General features: G+C 34.3%; 2 protein-coding genes across 2 annotated transcripts; one reads left to right on the forward strand and one right to left on the reverse strand.

Annotated features, from left to right (window-relative positions):
• Window positions 1-14,585: 14,585 nt before the first annotated feature.
• On the forward strand, window positions 14,586-18,333 carry HELRODRAFT_161584 (hypothetical protein; the record flags this gene model as incomplete). Its single annotated transcript, XM_009021489.1, has 4 exons — window positions 14,586-14,720; window positions 14,823-14,957; window positions 15,421-15,878; window positions 18,264-18,333. The coding sequence occupies 4 exons, from the start codon at window positions 14,586-14,588 to the stop codon at window positions 18,331-18,333; spliced, it is 798 nt and encodes a 265-aa protein (XP_009019737.1).
• An 802-nt stretch (window positions 18,334-19,135) lies between these two features.
• Window positions 19,136-20,300, reverse strand: HELRODRAFT_161585 (hypothetical protein; the record flags this gene model as incomplete). The annotated part of the gene is made up of 2 exons (XM_009021490.1): window positions 19,136-19,717; window positions 20,262-20,300. The coding sequence occupies 2 exons, from the start codon at window positions 20,298-20,300 to the stop codon at window positions 19,136-19,138; spliced, it is 621 nt and encodes a 206-aa protein (XP_009019738.1).
• Window positions 20,301-20,750: the final 450 nt, after the last annotated feature.

The following is a 20,750-nucleotide window of genomic DNA, read 5'->3' on the forward strand; positions in this document are numbered from 1 at the left end:
GTGTGTGTGCATGTGTATAAATACATTACAACAAAGAAACATAGGAACAAACGCCGACATCCAGCATTTATTTATGCATACAAACAATTTGTAAGGGAAAATTTAATTCTGAAGGCACGGAGTAAGAGGTCTTCTGCATACATGGGAGATTTATGCTGGCAATGTGTTGCACTCCGTGTTGCTGTTGTTGTTGCTGTTGCTGTTCTTCTACTCTACTCTAATGTACTGTAGTGTACTGTAATAGTTTTTATTGTTGTTTTGTTGTGTGTTTGTGTGTATGTATGTATGTGTGTGTGTGTGTGTATGTGTGTGTAATGTACTCTAATGTTCTGTAGTAGTTTTAATTGTTGTTTCGTTGTGTATTTGTGTTATATGTGTGTGTCTGTGTATGTATATGTATGTATGTATGTATGTATGTGTATGTTTATGGGTGTATGTGTGTGTGTAGTGTTTTATACGTGATGTTGTTGTTTATTGAGTGTTAGTGTTTTTATGTGGTCGTACAAATTTTTTTGGATTTTGAATTTGTGGTCGTTAATTTTGTTGCATGTGGTTGCAGATGTTGTTGCGTGTGGTTGCTGATATTGTTGCGCGTTGCAGATGTTGTTGCGTGTGGTTGCAGCCTGTGGTTGCTGATGTTGTGCGTTCGATGCATTGTGTCGTGTCGCTTAAACGAATTGAGAAATTGAGGTGTGCTGCTTAAAGCTAGTATATGAACAATTGTTTTTGTAGTTTTAGCAATGATGATCTCTTTAACATTAAAGAGAATTGTGACGATGAAAATAGTAAAAATGATGATAATGATGATGACGACAACGATGATGTTTGATGGTGGTGGCAAAAAGGATTGTGTGTGAAAAGCAATTACGCTGCAGAAGAAAAAACACAGTCGTCATTATTGGTGTACAGGCTGATGCAGCGTCTAATCAGTTTTATTCGCAATTTCATTATGATGTGTGCTATTTTGATGAACAAATGATTCTGTCTATAGATGGATGGATGGATAGATAGATAAATAAATGAATGAATGAGTTGATAGATTAATAGATGGATTAATGAATAAATAAATGCATTGATGTGTAAATGAATTTATAGATGCATTGATAAATAAAGGATATTTTTTGTATTAGCACCGTGAATTAATGAACTATGTATGTATGTATGTATGTATGTATGTATGTATGTATGTATGTATGTATGTATGTATGTATGTATGTATGTATGTATGTATGTATGTATGTATGTATGTATGTATGTATGTATGTATGTATGTATGTATGTATGCATGTATGTATGTATGTATGTAAGGAGATAAAAAACAAGAAAAGAGAGAGAGAGAGAGAGGAAGAATATAACGTAAGTGAAGTGAGCATCAAGTATCTTGGAGTTAAAATTCTTTTACTCTCTGGCAGCACCGTTCATAGCTTTATCAATATTTATGCCGGGACGTTCGGCGGTTGTGCAGTTCTTCCTAAGATTCCCCACGGATTATTCCGGGTTTTAGTTCTTTCACGGTTTAATTTTTAGCATTTTTTGCTCGTTTTTTGTTTATCGTTTTTTTGGAGCCGTCTGATTTTTTTTCTGTTTTGTTTAATTTTGTTGTCGGTGTTCTTTTATTATTTTGATTGCGAAGTTGGTGACTTTTTTATTTTGCGTGTTTGTGTATGTATGTTTGTACGTTGTGTATATGTGTGTGTGTGTGTGTGTGTGTGTGTGTGTTCATACAACTGTCTTCCAACAACTGTCTTCCAACAACTGTCTTCCAACAACTGTCTTCCAACAACTGTCTTCCAACAACTGTCTTCCAACAACTGTCTTCCAATTTAATATACTCTTATGTCTGAACTCGAGTGTTTGCATTGTTTGTTTAAATTAAGAGACGTGCCTAAGTACAATTTTTTCGTTTTTAATTATTTTATCTTGTGCACCCGACAATGTTGTTGTTGCGTTTTGTGTGGTTGCTGCTGTTGTCGCTACTGTTGCTGTTTGTGGTTGGTTTTGATCTTGTCGGCAGCAGCATAACCATCATCACCAGCTCAATCATCATCTCGTCATCCTCATCATCATCATCATCATCAGCGTTCACCATCATCATTCTCATCGTCGTCATCGTCATCACTGTGTTGATACATGTGAAGGATACAACACACAACCAACTATGAACATCCAAGAGCTTTTTACGTTTTCTATGGAAGAGTGTCACGTCTGCTTGCAGTTGAAAATTTTTAATGCAATAACTCACATCTAGACACATATCCGTAAGAATGCATAGTTATGAACAAAAGCACGTAAGAATAAACACACATACAAACAAATACAATCACGTAGACGCTGCTAAAACATTTATGTGCTAACAAATACAGACGTTCACATATAAAAAACTGACTTAATTGTACACATAGATAGAGATAAAAACAAACAGACACACAAACTCTCTCTCTCTCACACACACACACATACACATACACAACATTTAGCACTAAAACATTGCGTCCAAATGAAATCACACATGAATTGTGATGAAACTTTCCAGTTGCATATAATTACGAACCTATATGAACACACACAGACAAACACACACACACAGACAAACACGAACCAACACAAACACACACACAAACAGACAACATGCACACACAAACAACATACACACACATATATAATATCTATTTTTGTGTTTTTATACCCCTGCAAACAAACAAACTTGCATGTAGAGAAATTGCAAACAAAAATTAATTCTAAGAAGAAGAAAAAATAGCAAGTATATAAATAAGCATACACACACACGTACACGTACAAACACACGTACACGCACACGCACACATACACGCAGCACTTGAGCACAATCACTGGCGGTGTTCAGTGCAAGCAAGGTGTCTAAGCCAATTTTACGACCCACGGTTCGGCTCCCAACTACATACATAATACATACCTTGCGTGCATACAAAACATACATACAACAAATATACATACATATATACAATAAACATACATACATATTTACATACAAATAAACATACTTGCATACAAACAAACATTCATACATATATATACAGTAATTTATTAAATCTACCGAATTTCTAAGGTTAGGCAGTTTTTTTATTACATTTCTCAATATAAAAAACTATCCAACTCTAGAAGTTTGGTAGATTTCATAAATTACTGCATTAATTGTAGATTTTTACCAGCAATCACAAATATATACATAAACATACATGTTTATTTCTATTTTTGAAACATTTTTCTTTGTTTTTTTTCCAGAGGGATTTTTAGTGATTGTAATTATGTGGCCGTTCCTTTACATGTTTTTTTTGGATATGTTACAGACATGTGTAGTAATGTTTGTGTGTGTGTGTGTGTGTGTGAGTGTGTGTGTGTATGTGTGTGTGAGTGTAAAAATTGTTCATCAGGACGATGATGACAACGATGTGTGATGGTAATTATGATAAATAAAAACTTGATGCCAATGCTGATAATGTCTTTTTTAATTATTCTTTTTTTAAAAAAATCAGAACCTGGCAAAAATTGTTGGAACATTTATGGCAATATTACAAAAGGAGAAAAATAAATAAGAGAGTTAAGAAGGCTTTGTTGGTGATGAAGAACGATGATAAAGATTATGAGGATAACGATGTTGATAATGACACACATCGATGATGAATTTTTTAATTTCAGTTTAACTTTAATTTACTTTTTAATTTAATTTAAATTTAATTTTTTATTAAATTTTTAATTTAATTTTAATTTAATGTCCTACTGCTTACGTTGATAAAGATGATGAAGTGACGATAATGACGATCCCAAGGTGATGATGCTGACGTGAGTGATGATGGTGTAGATGATAATACGTACAAAGATATATATCTATCATCTATATTATTTCACTAGTTACATAACTTTATCATTTATATCATTTTATTTTTGTTTCATATATCATGTATGTATAAAATGACTGACCTAGCAGAATCACGTACTTGGAAAATATTTCATACATTCCAGGCACATTAATCGTTGAATTTAATTGATTAATTTATCTGGCCTGACGTATATATATATGTATGCATACGTCATGTTAACTCAGCACGTGATCATCCAAGAACTGCATTCGTATTAATTTGGCGGGAAATATTTTTAACTATAAATCCTAATCCTTATCTTGTAAGTTCATATTTCCTTTTTAAGTTAGTTTTTATGATTTCTACATACTGACGTAAATACACACAAACACATACATACATACATACATACATACATACATACATACATACATACATACATACATACATACATACATACATACATACATACATACACACACACACACACACACACATACATACATACATACATACATACATACATACATACATACATACATACATACATACATACATACATATATACATACATAAGCCAATACCCTGGTTGTTTATTAGCATTCGGTTGCACATAAATATTCCTCTGCCAATATGCCGTTTGAATGTGCGGGCGGTTCCCCGAAGAACGTTGAAACCGTGCAGTTGATGGGTTGGTTAGTTCGTGTTGGTCTTTCTATATAAATTTAATTAGTAAAATTTCATATACACACCTAGATAGTATCCACATGCACGTGCATCACATACAGCCACACACACACATATATAGCCACACATACACACATACAGCCACACACGTACACATACAGCCACACACGTACACATACAGTCACGCACACACACATATAGCCAAACACACACATATACAGTCACACACACGCGCTTACATCATGTAGTAAAAGTACAATGATATGTTACTCACTTAAGTTAGTGCTAGTACAATGATTTGTTACCTATATTTGAACGAGTACCAATAAATTTTGTTGTTCTTCGATTCTGTGTACGCATGAACATTTGTAGGCGCTGAGCCTGCCATAAATATTTTTTAAACTTTTGTTGAAGCGTTACAGGTTGTGTGTATGTGTGTGTGTGTGTGTGTGCGTGTGTATGCGTGTGTATGCGTGTGTGTGCGTGTGTGTGGTGTGTCAACATCGCATGTCCCGAGTTTATGTGTCGTGAATGAATCACAAAAGAAACATGACAGCATTCATAAAAAGTTGAATTTTTCTCTTATCAAATGATTTGTCGTTACTGATCACTTGTTGACAGTACCACTGTTTGTGATACTGATGCTTCATCTATATGAATGTACTTCCGGTAGTAGTACAAACGCAGGAAATCTAGTTAGGCCAAAATTGAAACATCAAATTCATGAATATTCATTCGTAAAATTAAATGGCAAATCCATCAATAAATCAGAGATGAGCAGGGCAGGTCAAATTAGGCATTCAAGCAAGTGACCAGTTAAGCAGGAGACGTCGAGGCAAGTGAACAAAAAAAACACAGAAGCTCATTATATATTCATCGTGCGTTAAATCAGCACCTTGCTCGGCCAATCATTTTTCATTTCCGGCTGACGTCACCGAGACGACATCCAATTAACGTGTAGGGCAACATCGTACTGTGGGGTAGGGTTTGATTGAGAGAGGAATTATTGTGGCGGCCGAAAAGTAATTCTGATGACGATAATTGTAATGATGATCGTAATGTGATGTAATAAAATGTCATTTTACTTAAAACATTAATTTGATGCTTACAAGTATGATCATTTTAAAAATAATCACGATCATATTGAAAATACATTGAGGATAAGATACATTGGGGATAGAGTCATCGTTAGTTATTACGTCATTGTTATGACGTTAAGAATTGACGAATCCACCGAATTACAGACACTGCATTTAGTATCTTTGTATAATTTCATGTGAATAATAACATCTAACTTATCTGTATTTTGCCACCGAGAAGATGAGCGGCGAGTTTAGTTACATGTGTTGCGTTTGACACTTTCGAAAGGTACTAGGTATTTCCTTGGATCATCGTTAGTATTGTTTATCATGTGATTGTTGGATTTTTATTGTGAATAAAACTTTCTGAATGTGTCTGTAGAATGAAGTGTTGTATTTTGGACAGTGTGTGATGAGATGTGTGTGCGTGTGTGTGTGAGAAAGAAAGAGAAAAAGGTACAAGGGAGAGAGAGAGAGAGAAAGAAAGAGAGAGAAAGAGAGAGAGAGAGAGAGAGACTACTTTTATCCTGGTTTATATGTGTTTCAAGTTAGTCTTTTCAATGTTTTCAATATTTTTTAATTTTTAATGAAATATGAAATAGATCGATAGACATATAAATAAAAGAAAAGTGGATGCACTGACAGACGGAAATTCATTCATTCATTTGTTCATTCATTCATTCAAAGATTCATCTATCACGGATATTTTTATAACTTTCAGGCCGAGTGATGTATGGAAAGAAGATGCTGAATTTTGTTTTGCAATTTTGATTTCTTTTTGATAAAATTCGTCAGTCTAAAATTTATTTTTTCTTTTCTATAATTTTTCAAATAATTTTTCAAGGATATGAAAATAAATAAATAAATAATAATAACAATAGTAATAATAATATACCGGTATGAAAATTGATGGCATTAACGTTAAACACATCATCATCTCCTCAAGACTACAACAGATGACGTCATCTTCATTAACAACGTCATCGTCACATAATGAGGTCTGACGACATCAACATTATTAGCGCCAGGGCCGTATTTAGGGTAAGCCAGACGGGCCATCCACACAAAAAAGAGGACCCGATAACAAAAAATCTAACTGTAAGTTATTTTTCCGTGTTTCACTAGTAAAAAAAACTATGAAATACATTGGTATTGTTTGAAAAATTTGTTAAAAAATATAAGACTTTCGGAAAAAATTGCCAACTGTTTAATAAAAATCATTGAAATTTAAAATTGTGAAAAATATAACCCTTGACTAATTAACTAGTGATCTCCATTTATTATTATGTTGTCTTTCGTAATTTAGCGCCATCAGCTGATGACATCAACATTAATGACATTAACACCATCGTCATCAGCTGATGACATCAGCATTATTATCATCTGATATTCTGCAAGGTCCCCAGGTGCAATACAATAACTCCTTTAGGATCCTTGCCGCTCGTGTACGAGCCACGACGACCACCGCCACAGAATTCTGAGTAGTACCACTCGCCTATAAATCATTCCAGCTTCAACCCACCTCGCATTTTTTTATCCTCAATATTTTATTTTATATTTTGTAGTTAGTCCGCTGCTCTTGTTTTTTTAGGTTTTTTATTTAAAAAAAATTCTACATTTTCTTTATTTTTTATTTTTATTTTTTAACTGTCTTTGTTTTTTTGTCTTTTTGTCTGTCTGTTTTTGTCTTTCTCTCTCTCTCTCTCTCTTTCTTTCTCTATTTCTCTCTCTCTCCCTTATGTTACATTAGTGTCTTCAGCATGTCATACAAATGGGATGGCGTCAACATGGAAGCAACAAACACAACAACAACAACAACATCCAACAACACTTCTAACAAAAAAAACATCACTAACAACAACAACAACATCAAAACAACCAAACCCAACAACAACAACCAAAACGTCAACAACGGCAACAACAATAACAACAATATTTGTGTTGTCGCAGCTGAAGCTGCTGTTGCTGCTGCTTTTAACCGCTGTCTTCACGTCCTCAAAATGAACACAGGGAAGCGAATTCTTGCAGTTATGCCCTCGGTTAACGTAATTTAACGTACATTCCAGGAAATGCATCTCAACCGTCACTCCATCAGATCGATCCTCTCCGATACATAACTTGCTCACGCATCCTTTTATGGTACGTACCGACCGACCATTTTTTGTACATTCATGCACGCATATTTGCATTTTCGTTTCATCTTTGTATTATGTATGTACGTGTATGGTTGGGTGTACGTGTAAGGGTACGAGCGTGTGTGTGTGTGTGCGCGCGTGTGTGTGCGTGTACAATCGCGCGTATTTGTGGTTGGTTCTGTTCGTATTAACGCCAAAAAAATAACTCAACGAAGATGATGATGATGATGATGTATGTCATCATTTTCTGAAGAAGGATGATGATGGTTATGATGAAGTTTCTTATGTTAATGATGATGATGATGATGATAGTGACGATGATGATGATGATGTTAAGCAACATAAATAAGTGTTGGAGGAACAAAGACATTAAACTTAATGAAGTTTTGCACGAGTTTAAAAAAATGTCGCGAAAGATTTATACGGAAGATTGTATTTAAATGGGAGTACGCCATTAATCCAGCATAAGAATATATGTGTGTTTATCTTCAAGTATTATGCATTACAAACCTCCAAACACACACACACACACAAACACACACACACACGCATGCACACACACGCATGCACACACACGCATGCACTCACACGCACACATACACACTTAATTATATAATTTGGAACGAGATTTTAGTCTTAAGTTGTGTATGTAAACTTGTTGTGTGTTATTAAATATTTACTTGTGCATGTATGCAACGCACGAATCTTTGGATATGTTTGTTCGATTTTTTTCGTTTTAAATTGGGATTTTTTTTCTGTAGAAATTCTTATGACGTCATGATCAAATGAAATTAATAAATAAATTATGACCGTGGTGATATTGGTATTGGGAATGGATTTAATGTTAGTTGATAATGATGATCATAATCATGATGATGATCCTCATTATCGTCGTCGTCATCACCGTCACTATCATCATAAACCATCATCATCTTCGTCGTCATCATCATCATCTTCAACATCATCTTCTTCATCATCATCATCTTAATCATCATTATCATCATGATCATTACAATATCATAGTTATTTTAAAACTATCATTATCACCTTCATACCCATCATCATCGTCATCATCATCATCTTTGAAATCATCATCATTGACGTCGGCATCTTCACTGACATCCTCATCATCATCATTAAATACGACAAAAGAGCAGGCATCAACAAAAAGATACAACAGATACAAGTCATTGATGTCAAACGACCTTTTATCTTGACCCGCTTGTCAATCAAAACTTCTAAGCTCCTCCCCCTTCTGTTGAAGATGACGTCATGCCATTTGTTGTCTGTCAGGGATGCTGTGGTTGTTGTTGTTGTTGATGACGTTGACGAAGATGATGACGATGACTTTTGGAAGTCTGATGGCTGAAAATACTTTGATGATGACGACGATGACGATGATGACAATTTATTTGTTGTTATATCACGTGATGTTGATGATGACGTTGTTGTTGTTGTTGTTGTTGCGTCATTCTTGCTGATGGCAGCTAAAACAAGGACCATGATCTGACGTGTGTGTGTGGAGGTGGAAAGTTATTTCAAGATATCAATCTCATCCAGTATTCATTGCATCCATTCAACATTCACTTATCATCATTCAGTTTTTTGTTACATGCCACCTTAAATGCATCAAGTAAAAAATGTTTGATTAGTTAGTTAGTTAGTTAATTGGTTAGTTGGCTGGTTGGATCTGGATAGTTAGTTGGCTGGTTGGTTGGTTAGTTGGTTGGTTAGTTGGTTGGTTGGTTGATCCACAGCAATAACCACGCAACCGTTCAACCAACTTGATGGTTTTATAATTTAAAGATTATTAATCGTGGTGCCGACAAATTTACATCCCGCGCAAATCTCATTATCGTGAATATGCGGAAACAAAGAAATTGAAAAATCAGGAAACAAAGAAACTGAAACAAACGCGCGTAGAATACAATGTGAGAAAAATAAACAAACAACGCCAACGACGAAACAATATGGCCGCTGTGACGTCAGACGAAGCGGAAACAGTGATGGCGTGATGAAGCAAGATGGATGATGATGACGAGGCCAGTCGCCATAACGAAGGAACATCAAAAGACTTCCTTCGGAGCAGAAAAATACGTTTAGGTCGAGGTCTCTGTTGAAAAAAATGAAAAAAACGATGGATGGATGGTTGGATGGACGGATTGAAAAATGGATGGATAGTTAGTTGGATGAGTACATGCCTAGATAGATGGATGGATAGACGGATGGATAGATAGATAAATAAATAATATTAAAATGTAACGTTAAAGAAAGTTACGTAAAATTCTGGCGACGAACATATGCACACGTGTGCAATTCGTAGTATGGGAAATTGATTATATAGGCAGAATTTATTGAAAAAAATTCCAATCCATCAACACTGGAGCACCAGGGATGCATTTGAATATCTACATCAAAACATGTGCCAGCGAGAATTCAACCAGCTAATCAAAAAGATATCATGCCAATCCATCAATCAATTAATCAATCAATCAATTAATCAATCAATCAATTAATCAATCAGTCAGTCAGTCAGTCAGTCAGTCAGTCAGTCAGTCAGTCAGTCAGTCAGTCAGTCAGTCAGTCAGTCAGTCAGTCAGTCAGTCAGTCAGTCAGTCAGTCAGTCAGTCAGTCAGTCAGTCAGTCAGTCAGTCAGTCAGTCAGTCAGTCAGTCAGTCAGTCAGTCAGTCAGTCAGTCAGTCAGTCAGTCAGTCAGTCAGTCAGTCAGTCAGTCAGTCAGTCAGTCAGTCAGTCAGTCAGTCAGTCAGTCAGTCAGTCAGTCAGTCAGTCAGTCAGTCAGTCAGTCAGTCAGTCAGTCAGTCAGTCAGTCAGTCAGTCAGTCAGTCAGTCAGTCAGTCAGTCAGTCAGTCAGTCAGTCAGTCAGTCAGTCAGTCAGTCAGTCAGTCAGTTAATCAATCAATCAATCAACTAACCTTCAAAGTCAACCAAGAAACCAATCAACAAATCAATCAAATGACCAACTGACTAATCATCAATCAATTAATCCAATTATTCATCTCAAGACACATAAATCAAAAGATTAATCGGCCATATTGAACCAGAGAAGATGTTGTACATAGAAGACTTGCTGAGTTTGTTGTGCTGTGTTTTCTTTGACAATCCTATTAATTAATAACAATAAAAAGTAGTAGTAATAATAGTAGTAATATTAGTAGTAGTAGTAGTAGTAGTAGTAGTAGTAGTAGTAGTAGTAGTAGTAGTAGTGGTAGTAGTAGTAGCAGTAGTAGTAGTAGCAGCAGCAGTTGTAGTAGTAGTAGCAGCAGTAAAAATATTTAAATTTTTTCACTAACAAATCAAATGATGATAGTTGTAGTTGCCGCGTAATTTTGAAAATCGACGATCATAAATAAGATGGCTCCGCATAAAGTGGAGCATTCAAATTTACATAAGCAATGCTACATCTGAATTTACTACTACTACTACCACTACTACCACTGCTACTAATACCTACTACTACTACCACTATTACTACCACTACTACTACTACCTCTATTACTACTACTATTACTACTACCACTGCTACTAATACCTACTACTACTACCACTATTACTACCACTACTACTACTATCTCTATTACTACTACTATTACTACCATTACTGCTACTACTACCATTACTACTATTAATACCACTACTACTACAACAACAACAACAACTACTACTACTACTGCGAAAATTACTACTACTACTATTACTACCATAACCACAACGACTACTACTGCTTCAACAAGGTTACATGATAAAACATAGTGTCAGAAAATTGAAAGTTAACACGTTTTTGATGATTTGGTATTTATCAAAAAAACTTCCTAAAACCAAATTCAATCTCTTGAAAGCAGAAGGGTAATCAAATTATCTTTCAATCTGTATTTAAAAATAAAAGTTTTTTTATAAAAAAAAGTCACAATAAAAAAAAAAGAAAAAAAGACAGTTCACTTTTTATAACTTTATACACTTAACGCTCTTTTCCGAATTCAGTGGCACTGAAAAACATTTCGAAAGAAAACGCCACGATGATTATTTCACGCAATAAATTAGTAAATTTTCATTTTAAGTTAATTTACTACACAGTATCTGGTGGAAGATTTCAATTTCGCTGCTAGAGTCTGATTTCTTGAAAACGAAATGAAATAAAGATGAAGCCAGCAACACACAAAAAACTCCAACACGGATCGAAACACAAATCTTCATCAATGACATCTGATTATTTTCAATTCATCCCATCTCTTCCTACCCACCAAGCTGAGACATTTAATTTTCATTTACACACAGTTTTAAACATTTTAAACATGTTTATTTAGAATAATTTCGGAAAAAAGTTCCGTTAATTTAAAACAAGTTTCATGATAAATTTCATTATATTAGATTAGCTTATATGAACTCGTATACCCGATAAAAAATTCTTTCCCACAAAGTTTGAGATCTTCGAAATAATGAGACAACATGAACTGTCATATCTCACGTCATCAAATATAAATTGAAATAAATTGTTTATTAATGAAATGAAAAATGCTTTTTAGTAATGAAATGAAAAAGTTCATTTGGTAACGACATGAATGAAGCAAAGCGTGTTTTTTACTCAGAAAATTTCCCCAAAGATTAAAATTAATGACTCGCTTCATTAGAGTGTCTCAGGATGGTGAAGTTGCCATCGGGTTTGCGTTCTTTTACCCTTTTTTTATGTCAGTTCGTAAAACAGTTTTTGTGCTCATTAATGTTTTTTTCAGAAGAAATTAGATTTCATGTAAAAAATATTGAATTGAAATACACACACACACACACACACACACACACACACACACACACACACACACACACACACACACGAATACATGCATACTTTTTTTTCTTCGCTTTAATGATTTTTAAGACAAAATAATGTTGTATTAAAAAAAAATTTGAATATAAATTCGCACAAACACACAAAAACTTGTTTACCTGTATGTCCATGTGTCCAATGTATATCCATCAACATTTAACTACAACAAAATCAGTTTTTCATACATAAACAAACAACGAACAAATGAAAGAACGAACGAAAGAACGAACGAACGAACAGCATCCCCAGGCAGAAAATCCTCTCATTACGGAAACATCAAAAGTTTTTTCGACAATTCGAAACACCAAATTTTTATAAATCAGCTCGATATAATGTTATGTAACTTTAGATGACCAATTTTTTAAATATCCAAAATTAAATACGGAAATTTTTTTAAATAACAATAATGATAATAATAATTATTATTATCATCATTTTAAGCAAAATTAGGATTATTAAGACAATTTATGACAATATTTCTGATGTTATTTGTAATTAAGACAAATTATTTCTAGCAAGATTGGCACATGCTTTCTTAGCAATAATGAAACATTTTTAGAGATAATAAAAAAATTTTCTCTCCAGAAAAATCAACAACAACAACAACAAAAATGTCAACAAAAACAACTACGTCAACAACATCAACAACAACAACAAAAACACAAAAAATGACAACATCAACAATGTAGCTACACACAACAACACCTACAAAAACAACATAAAACCACCAAATGGAACAAACCATCTAGCCAGCCAGCCATCTAACGTTGAATGAATACTTATATATGCAAAGGTCCATTGCTTATTATACATAATATACAAATATATACATACATACATACATACATACATACATACATACATACATACATACATACATACATACATACATACATACATACATACATACATCCATACATACATACACACATACATACATACATACATACATACATACATACATACATACATACATACATACATACATACATGCACATACACACATACACACACACACACACACACACACACACACACACATACATACATACACACATACATTAGGTACATGCCATTAACAGTGTGTGTGTCATGGTGCGAGTGGTAGTTCTTGTATTTCATAACAAACTTGAGTTAATTTGCGGTTTTCTGGCGTTATTTTTGTTTCAAAGTAATTTTAAGTTGCTTTAAAATTGTTGAAGTTCGTTATTTTTCTATAAGTTTTTTTGAATTGGTTTTAAATTCGGTTAATTTAGTGAATTAAAAACTAAATTATAATTGGAAAATTTTACTTAAATTTTGACCTGGTTTGCTTGTCTGTAATTCGTTGACGAGGATAAGTTTATCTGCATTGTTTTGAAAACTAGTTCAATTAATAGGTTTACCTGTGTTGTTGTTTTTGTGTACGTACATTATGGGTACCCGAGACAAATGTAAATGTAAAAACACTACTAATAAAGACTGTCAGCAATGTAAACTGTGTGAATTGATTTATCACGAACTTTGTTCAGGTTTGCGATGTGCTCAATGTGGAGAATCATTTCGTTACAAATGTTTGTCGATGACAAGTGAAGATTATGACTTCATAAAGAAATGTCGCAACTTAATCTTTAAATGTGATATTGCATTGATTCCTTGCCATCCGTAGAGCAACTGGTAAAGAATTTTGATGAAAATAATAAAGTTTTGCTTAAAGAGATAAGTAAATTACATAAAATGAATGAAAGCATGAAGTCCGAAATTAATGATATCAAAGTGAAACTTGTTGCTGAAGATAATAATGAATTGCGTACGTTAGAAAAATCAAGAGTAGAATTACGCGAATTTCAAAAATTTCAAAACTGAATTAAAATCTTCCTGGTCTGAGGTCGTCAGTCGTGAAGTAAAAAAAAACATCGATGTAATAAATATCGAGGTAAAGAAAAATGTTGATGTGATAAATACAGAGGTTAAATGTTTGCAAAAAACATTAAACGAATCGGCTGAACAAAAGGAACGCGAGAATAATATGATGATCTTCCGCTTGAAAGAAAGTGATGCTGACAAAAAACACGTTTTGAAGATCCTTAACCACCTTTCTGACGGTGTTATAACTGACAAGAATGTCATCAAATTAATAAGAATTGGTAAAAGAAGTGAACATGTCATTAGACCAATATTGCTAAAATTTGATGATTTAAGACTCAAGGATTACTTTTTAAAAATATAGGTAAAATGAAAACAATTGGTGATGAATCTCGCTCAGGTAAGGTTAAGTCATGATCTTACCAGAGAACAAAGAAATGAATTAAAAAAATTCCTTGAGGAGGCTCAGAAAAAGACTGTTGATAGTAAAGGGGATTTTTTGTTCAAAGTTCGAGGAGATGTGGGAAAGTGGCGGGTTGTGAAAATACCAGCAGGAAAGATATAGCAATAATAGGTGGTAAATTGGGCGCTAGATCGAATATAAGTACATTGGTTTTTAATGATTGTAACTTAAAGCATAAAGATAATTATGGCATCTCAAATGATTTTGTGATTTTTGGTTTATTAAATATTAGGTCATTGGTTGGGAAAGTTGATAGTATTTATGAATTGATTTACAGTGGTATGGATGTTTTGGTGTTAGTGGAGACATGGCATGGGTTGGCTGGTGATGTTGCAGTTGGGTTGGCCAAGCCACCTGGTTCCTCCTTTGTCGATTTTGTAAGACCGCATGATCCTGCACACGGGGGATTGGTTATTTATTTCCGATCCACTTTTGGTTGTAATAAAATAACTCTGCCGGTGTTCACTACTTTTGAGGCCATTGCAATAAAGTTAAAAATAGAACGATATAATTTCATATTGCTATCCATATACAGACCTGGTTCAGCACAAATATCTACGTTTTTTTTAACGAACTTATATCAGTATTAGAACACATTATAATGATGAACTCGAATATTATCTTGATGGGTGACTTTAATGTTCATGTGGAGAGAATGGATGACCCTCATACAATACGTTTGTTAGAAATATTTGATATGTTTGATCTGGTCAACCATGTGAAAGGCAAAACTCATTCTCATGGTGGTACACTGGACCTTATTGTCAGCTCCCGTAGTTTTTTTGTGGCTGAGATATCGATTCATCCCAGTGAAGTATACTCCGACCATGGTTGCATAGTAGCAAAAATAACGATTCCTCGACCATGCGGTAATTTTGTCAAGAAATTGGCTCGATCATGGAAAGATCTAGATGAAGATCAGTTCAAAGAAAGCATCTTAAAATCGGCTATTGCGGGTACATGTCAGGGGAGTGATGTTGAAGCTGAACTGATGTTGTTTGAGAATGAACTAAAAAGTATAGTTGACAAATTAGTTCCACTCCGGGAGATTCATATCAAATGTAATCATGCTGCACCATGGTTTGATGCGGATTGTTTGCGTGCAAAAAGAGTGTGCAGGAAACTTGAAAGACATTATAGAAAATGTTCATCAGCTACAAGTCGTAATAACTGGGTGAATTCATTGAGGCAAAAAAATGCGCTTTTTTGAAAAAAATGAAATGAAAAAAATCAATTTAAGAACATCAACAATTCTAAAGATTTTTGGCAGGCAGCTAACAGAATCCTATGCGGAGACAAGAATAATATCAATTCTGATGTTGATCTAAACCTGACTCCTTCTGAATTCATGCGTTTTTTTGTTGATAAAACAAATAAAATTATTCGTACCACAGATGTTGATTATGATACATCACTCGATGACAATAGTTCAAATATCAACTGCCTTTCATCGTTGCCAAAAATTACTCAGACTGATCTCAAAAGGATTATAAATGGTTCACCATCAAAAACAAGTGTTCTTGATATAATTCCGACACACATTTTAAAAAAACATATTGACTTGTTTATCAGTTACCTAACCAGTTTTGTTAATTTATGTCTGGAATCAGGACAGTTTCCTTGTGGTCTGAAGCATGCGGTGATTAAACCAATTTTGAAAAAAAATAATTTGGATGGTAATGATATTTCAAACTATAGGCCAATATCGAATCTTTCATTTATTTCAAAGATAATTGAGCGTGTTGTTGCTGAAAGTCTGTTGACTCATTTAACAAAAAACGGCCTTATGCCAATTCACCAGTCAGGCTACAGGCGATTTCATTCGACAGAGACGGCGCTGTTACATGTTTTTTCCAAACTGATTTCAGAAATGGATGCCCAGAATATTTCACTGTTGTCATTCCTGGATATGACAGCGGCATTTGATTGCGTCAATCACAGTATATTGTTGAAGAAGTTATATTATAATTTTGTGATCCGGCATCTGCATGGTTCCAGTCTTACTTACTAGACCGTACTCAGCAAGTTCAGTTTAAGGATGTTTCATCAGAAATAAGCGTGGTATCTTCTGGGGTCCCTCAAGGTTCGGTGTTAGGACCCATTCTGTTTTTGCTATACACTTCGGACTTAGCCAAGATAATAAATTCACAAAGATTGAACTATCATGCGTTTGCTGATGATGTTCAGGTGATTGTAACATGCCGGCCCCAAGTGTTTCAGCGTGAAATAGATAGATTTGTTACATGTTCGATGGACGTAGAACGCTGGATGTCAAGCAATTCTCTTAGATTGAATCAGTGCAAAACCCAGTTGCTCCCGGTTGGCACTTGGCAGCAGCTATCAAAACTAGATGTTCACTCTGTAAAAGTAAAAAAATTTGAAATATTTTTTAGCAAAACCGCATCAAATTTGGGAGTTTTGTTTGATTCTCATCTTACAATGAAAGAGCATATCAAAAACATATCAGTTTCTAGTCTGGCTCATCTTAGAGGCTTGTACAGAGTCAGACGATATTTAGACAGGACTGATATAGAAACATTGGTACATGCTCTTATAACGTCCCGCCTTGATTATTGTAATAGCTTGTTTTACAAATTACCCCAGACATCAATAGCTATTCTGCAATCAGTTCAGAATCGTGCGGCTAAACTGGTGACAGGCAACCTAAAGTTTGATCATGTTATGCCGATATTGAATCAACTTCACTGGTTATCAATCAATAAAAGGATAGTCTATAAAATAGCATTAATAACATTTAAATCATTAAATGGCTTGGCTCCAGATTATATGTCCGATCGGTTTGTCAAGAAAACATCCTCCACGAACACCAGTTTAAGATCAGATGATAGGAACCTTTTGATGGAACCAGCTCATCGTTTGCAGACGGGATTGCGTGATATTGCTGTTGCCGGACCGATGATTTGGAACGCTCTGCCAGATCCACTGAGAATACCAGGAGTTTCTCTTGACAATTTCAAAAAGGATTTAAAAACTCATTTATTTTCTTTAGTTTAAAATTTTCGGTACGTTTTTGTTTTGTTTATCCACTCGTATAATGTTTTACTGATGTGAGCGCTTTTGAGATTTTTCTTTTCTTTTTTTAATTAGCGCTATATAAATGATCTTTAATAATAATAATAATAATAATAATAATAATAATAATAATAATACATACATACATACATACATACATACATACATACACACATACATACATACATACATACATACATACATACATACATACATACATACACATACACACACACACACACACACACACACACACACACACACACACACACATACATACATACACACATACATTCAGGTACATGGCATAAATTAAATACAAAGTTAGAAATTTTATTTCTCCAGATTATTAAAATTTAAATGTCATTACTTCGAAATGATCCTCTATGTTAACGGCGACTTGGAGGGTCGTTGAGTTGTAAATACAGAACTGTACAAAACTGCCAAAGTCCTCGTTATGTAGAGTCAACACGTGTTGCAACAACAGTTGTTGTTGTTGTTGTTGATGTTGTTGTTGCTGTTGTTGTTGTTGTTGTTTGAATTGGTTGTATTTATATTTTGATTTCTTCCAAAACGTCGTCTTTGTCGTTTGAAAACGAAAATAAACGAATTCGGCTTGCCTAGCTTGCCTTTTTTGTTGTTGTTGTATGTGTTGTTGTTGTTGTTGCCTGTGTGGAAACAGTTGTTTTCGTTGCTGTTGTCGTTGTAGCTGGTGTTGCTGAGATTGTTCTTGCAGCCGAAACCACGTGACACGCTGTCCACTATTCAGTCTAACCCACGGTGATGCTAAAAAAGATGAGTTCATGCCAGCAGATGATCAAAAGAGCAAGAGATCAAATAACATCAATTACATTAACGTGATAACCAACAGTCATGTAAAATGCCAAAAAGAATTTAAAAATCATATAAAGAATTGTAGAAACCGGTATTTCCTCTGTGCTACATAACATACACAAGTTCATATACACATACATACAATTTATCATTCACTTCTCGTTTTTCTTAATAAAAACCAAATGATGAAGGATTGTTGCTAAACAAGTTCGACAATGACGATACGATGTACTAACTACATTCCCATCATTATCCCCATCGTCGTCGTCGTCATCATTAACCGCATCACTATTAAAAATTACAAAGTTATCATTCGTGTAAACAAACAAATAAACACATAAACAAACATACAAACAAGCAAACAAACAAACAGGCAGACAAACTCACAAACCAAGATGACAGCGATTGCCATGGTAGTTTGTAGCCAGGCAGTTGCACATGCATCCACTTCCTACAAAATGGCCGACAACTTTCCCGCCATTCAAACAGAACGCCATATTACAATCTTTGTCGTAAGGTATCGTAAAATTGTTGTTGTAGTAACTGTTGATGTAGTGGTTATTGTCAAGGTTGATGTCATTAATGTTAGAGCCGAAATCAATGTTGTTGATGTTGTTGTTGTTGTTGCCGTTCAAGGAAGACAAATCAACAAACTCGTCGTTAAAAATTACACTTTCGTAATTTCCAACAAATCTTGCTCCGGACAATGCCAACGACCAAAGGTCGGGATAGTCAGGCAAATTTTTATGGTCATCAACATCATCATCCCCATCATAATATACATTACTCTCGTTATTATTATTTATATTATTATTAATTATGTTGTTATTATTATTAATTATGTTATTATTATTATTACTATTATTATTTTTAATTTTGAAAGGATTGCTAATGGAGAGGAGTTTTGGTGTCAAAGAAATTTTTTCTTTGTGAATATTGGGCTTGTAATTGGTCGCATTGTTTCTCTTGTTATTATTATTATTATAGTTATTATAGTTATTGTTATAATTATTGTCATTATTATTATTTTTACTCTTCGAGCAATTTAAATTATTTATTTTATTTGGAAAATATTTGTTGTTATTTTTATTAATATTATTTTTGTTGTTATTGTTATTATTATTATTATTAAAATCTACAATCCGATCGATAATCAATTCGTGGTCAAGTTCAATTCTCAAACCCACTTCACAGCAATCATCATCATCATAATAATAGTTATCATCATCATCTTTTTCTTCTTCATCATCATCATTATCATCTTCGCAACCACTATTGTTTACATTATTGAAAGTAGCCTTATCATTATCAGTATCGTTGTTGTCATCATCATCATCATCATTACCATCATCATCATTACTGTCGTCGTCTCCATTTGCATGCAATTTGAACTCAGGGCAAAGGTTAACAAGGGTGAGACGCAGCGACACAAAATGCACGTATCCGCCACCCAGCAACGAACCTTTTCCGTTTCCTGTTATTGAATATCTTTTGATGACGTAATCAAACTTTCGAAAAATCGTTATCTTTGATGATGATGAGGACCATGACGATGATAATGATGACGGAGATGATGATGACGACGACGACGATGATGATTGTAGTGGTTTTATAGGTTTCTTCATTTTTATTACGCAGTTCAGTAAACCTGCCAGATAAACATGAAAAATGTATGAACGCCCACTTGTTAACAAATGCAATCCCTCCTACGCAAACGCAACCGCACGCACGCAAGCTTCACTTATTAATATAGCCTTGTAGTGCTCATAAAAATTCAACGGGCGTGCGTACATCCACACATACACACATCCACACACACACACACACACACACACACACACACACATCTACACGCACACACACACACACACGGACACACACACAAACAAACAACATACACTCTTACATGTATTTTACACGAATGAATAAATGAAATACGTTTGTGTTGTATCGTTCACAAATTTGCTTTTTGTTTTGTTTATCCATTTTCTAATTGAT

This window comes from Helobdella robusta (assembly GCF_000326865.2).
Source record: "Helobdella robusta unplaced genomic scaffold HELROscaffold_3, whole genome shotgun sequence".
Taxonomy (NCBI): domain Eukaryota; kingdom Metazoa; phylum Annelida; class Clitellata; order Rhynchobdellida; family Glossiphoniidae; genus Helobdella; species Helobdella robusta.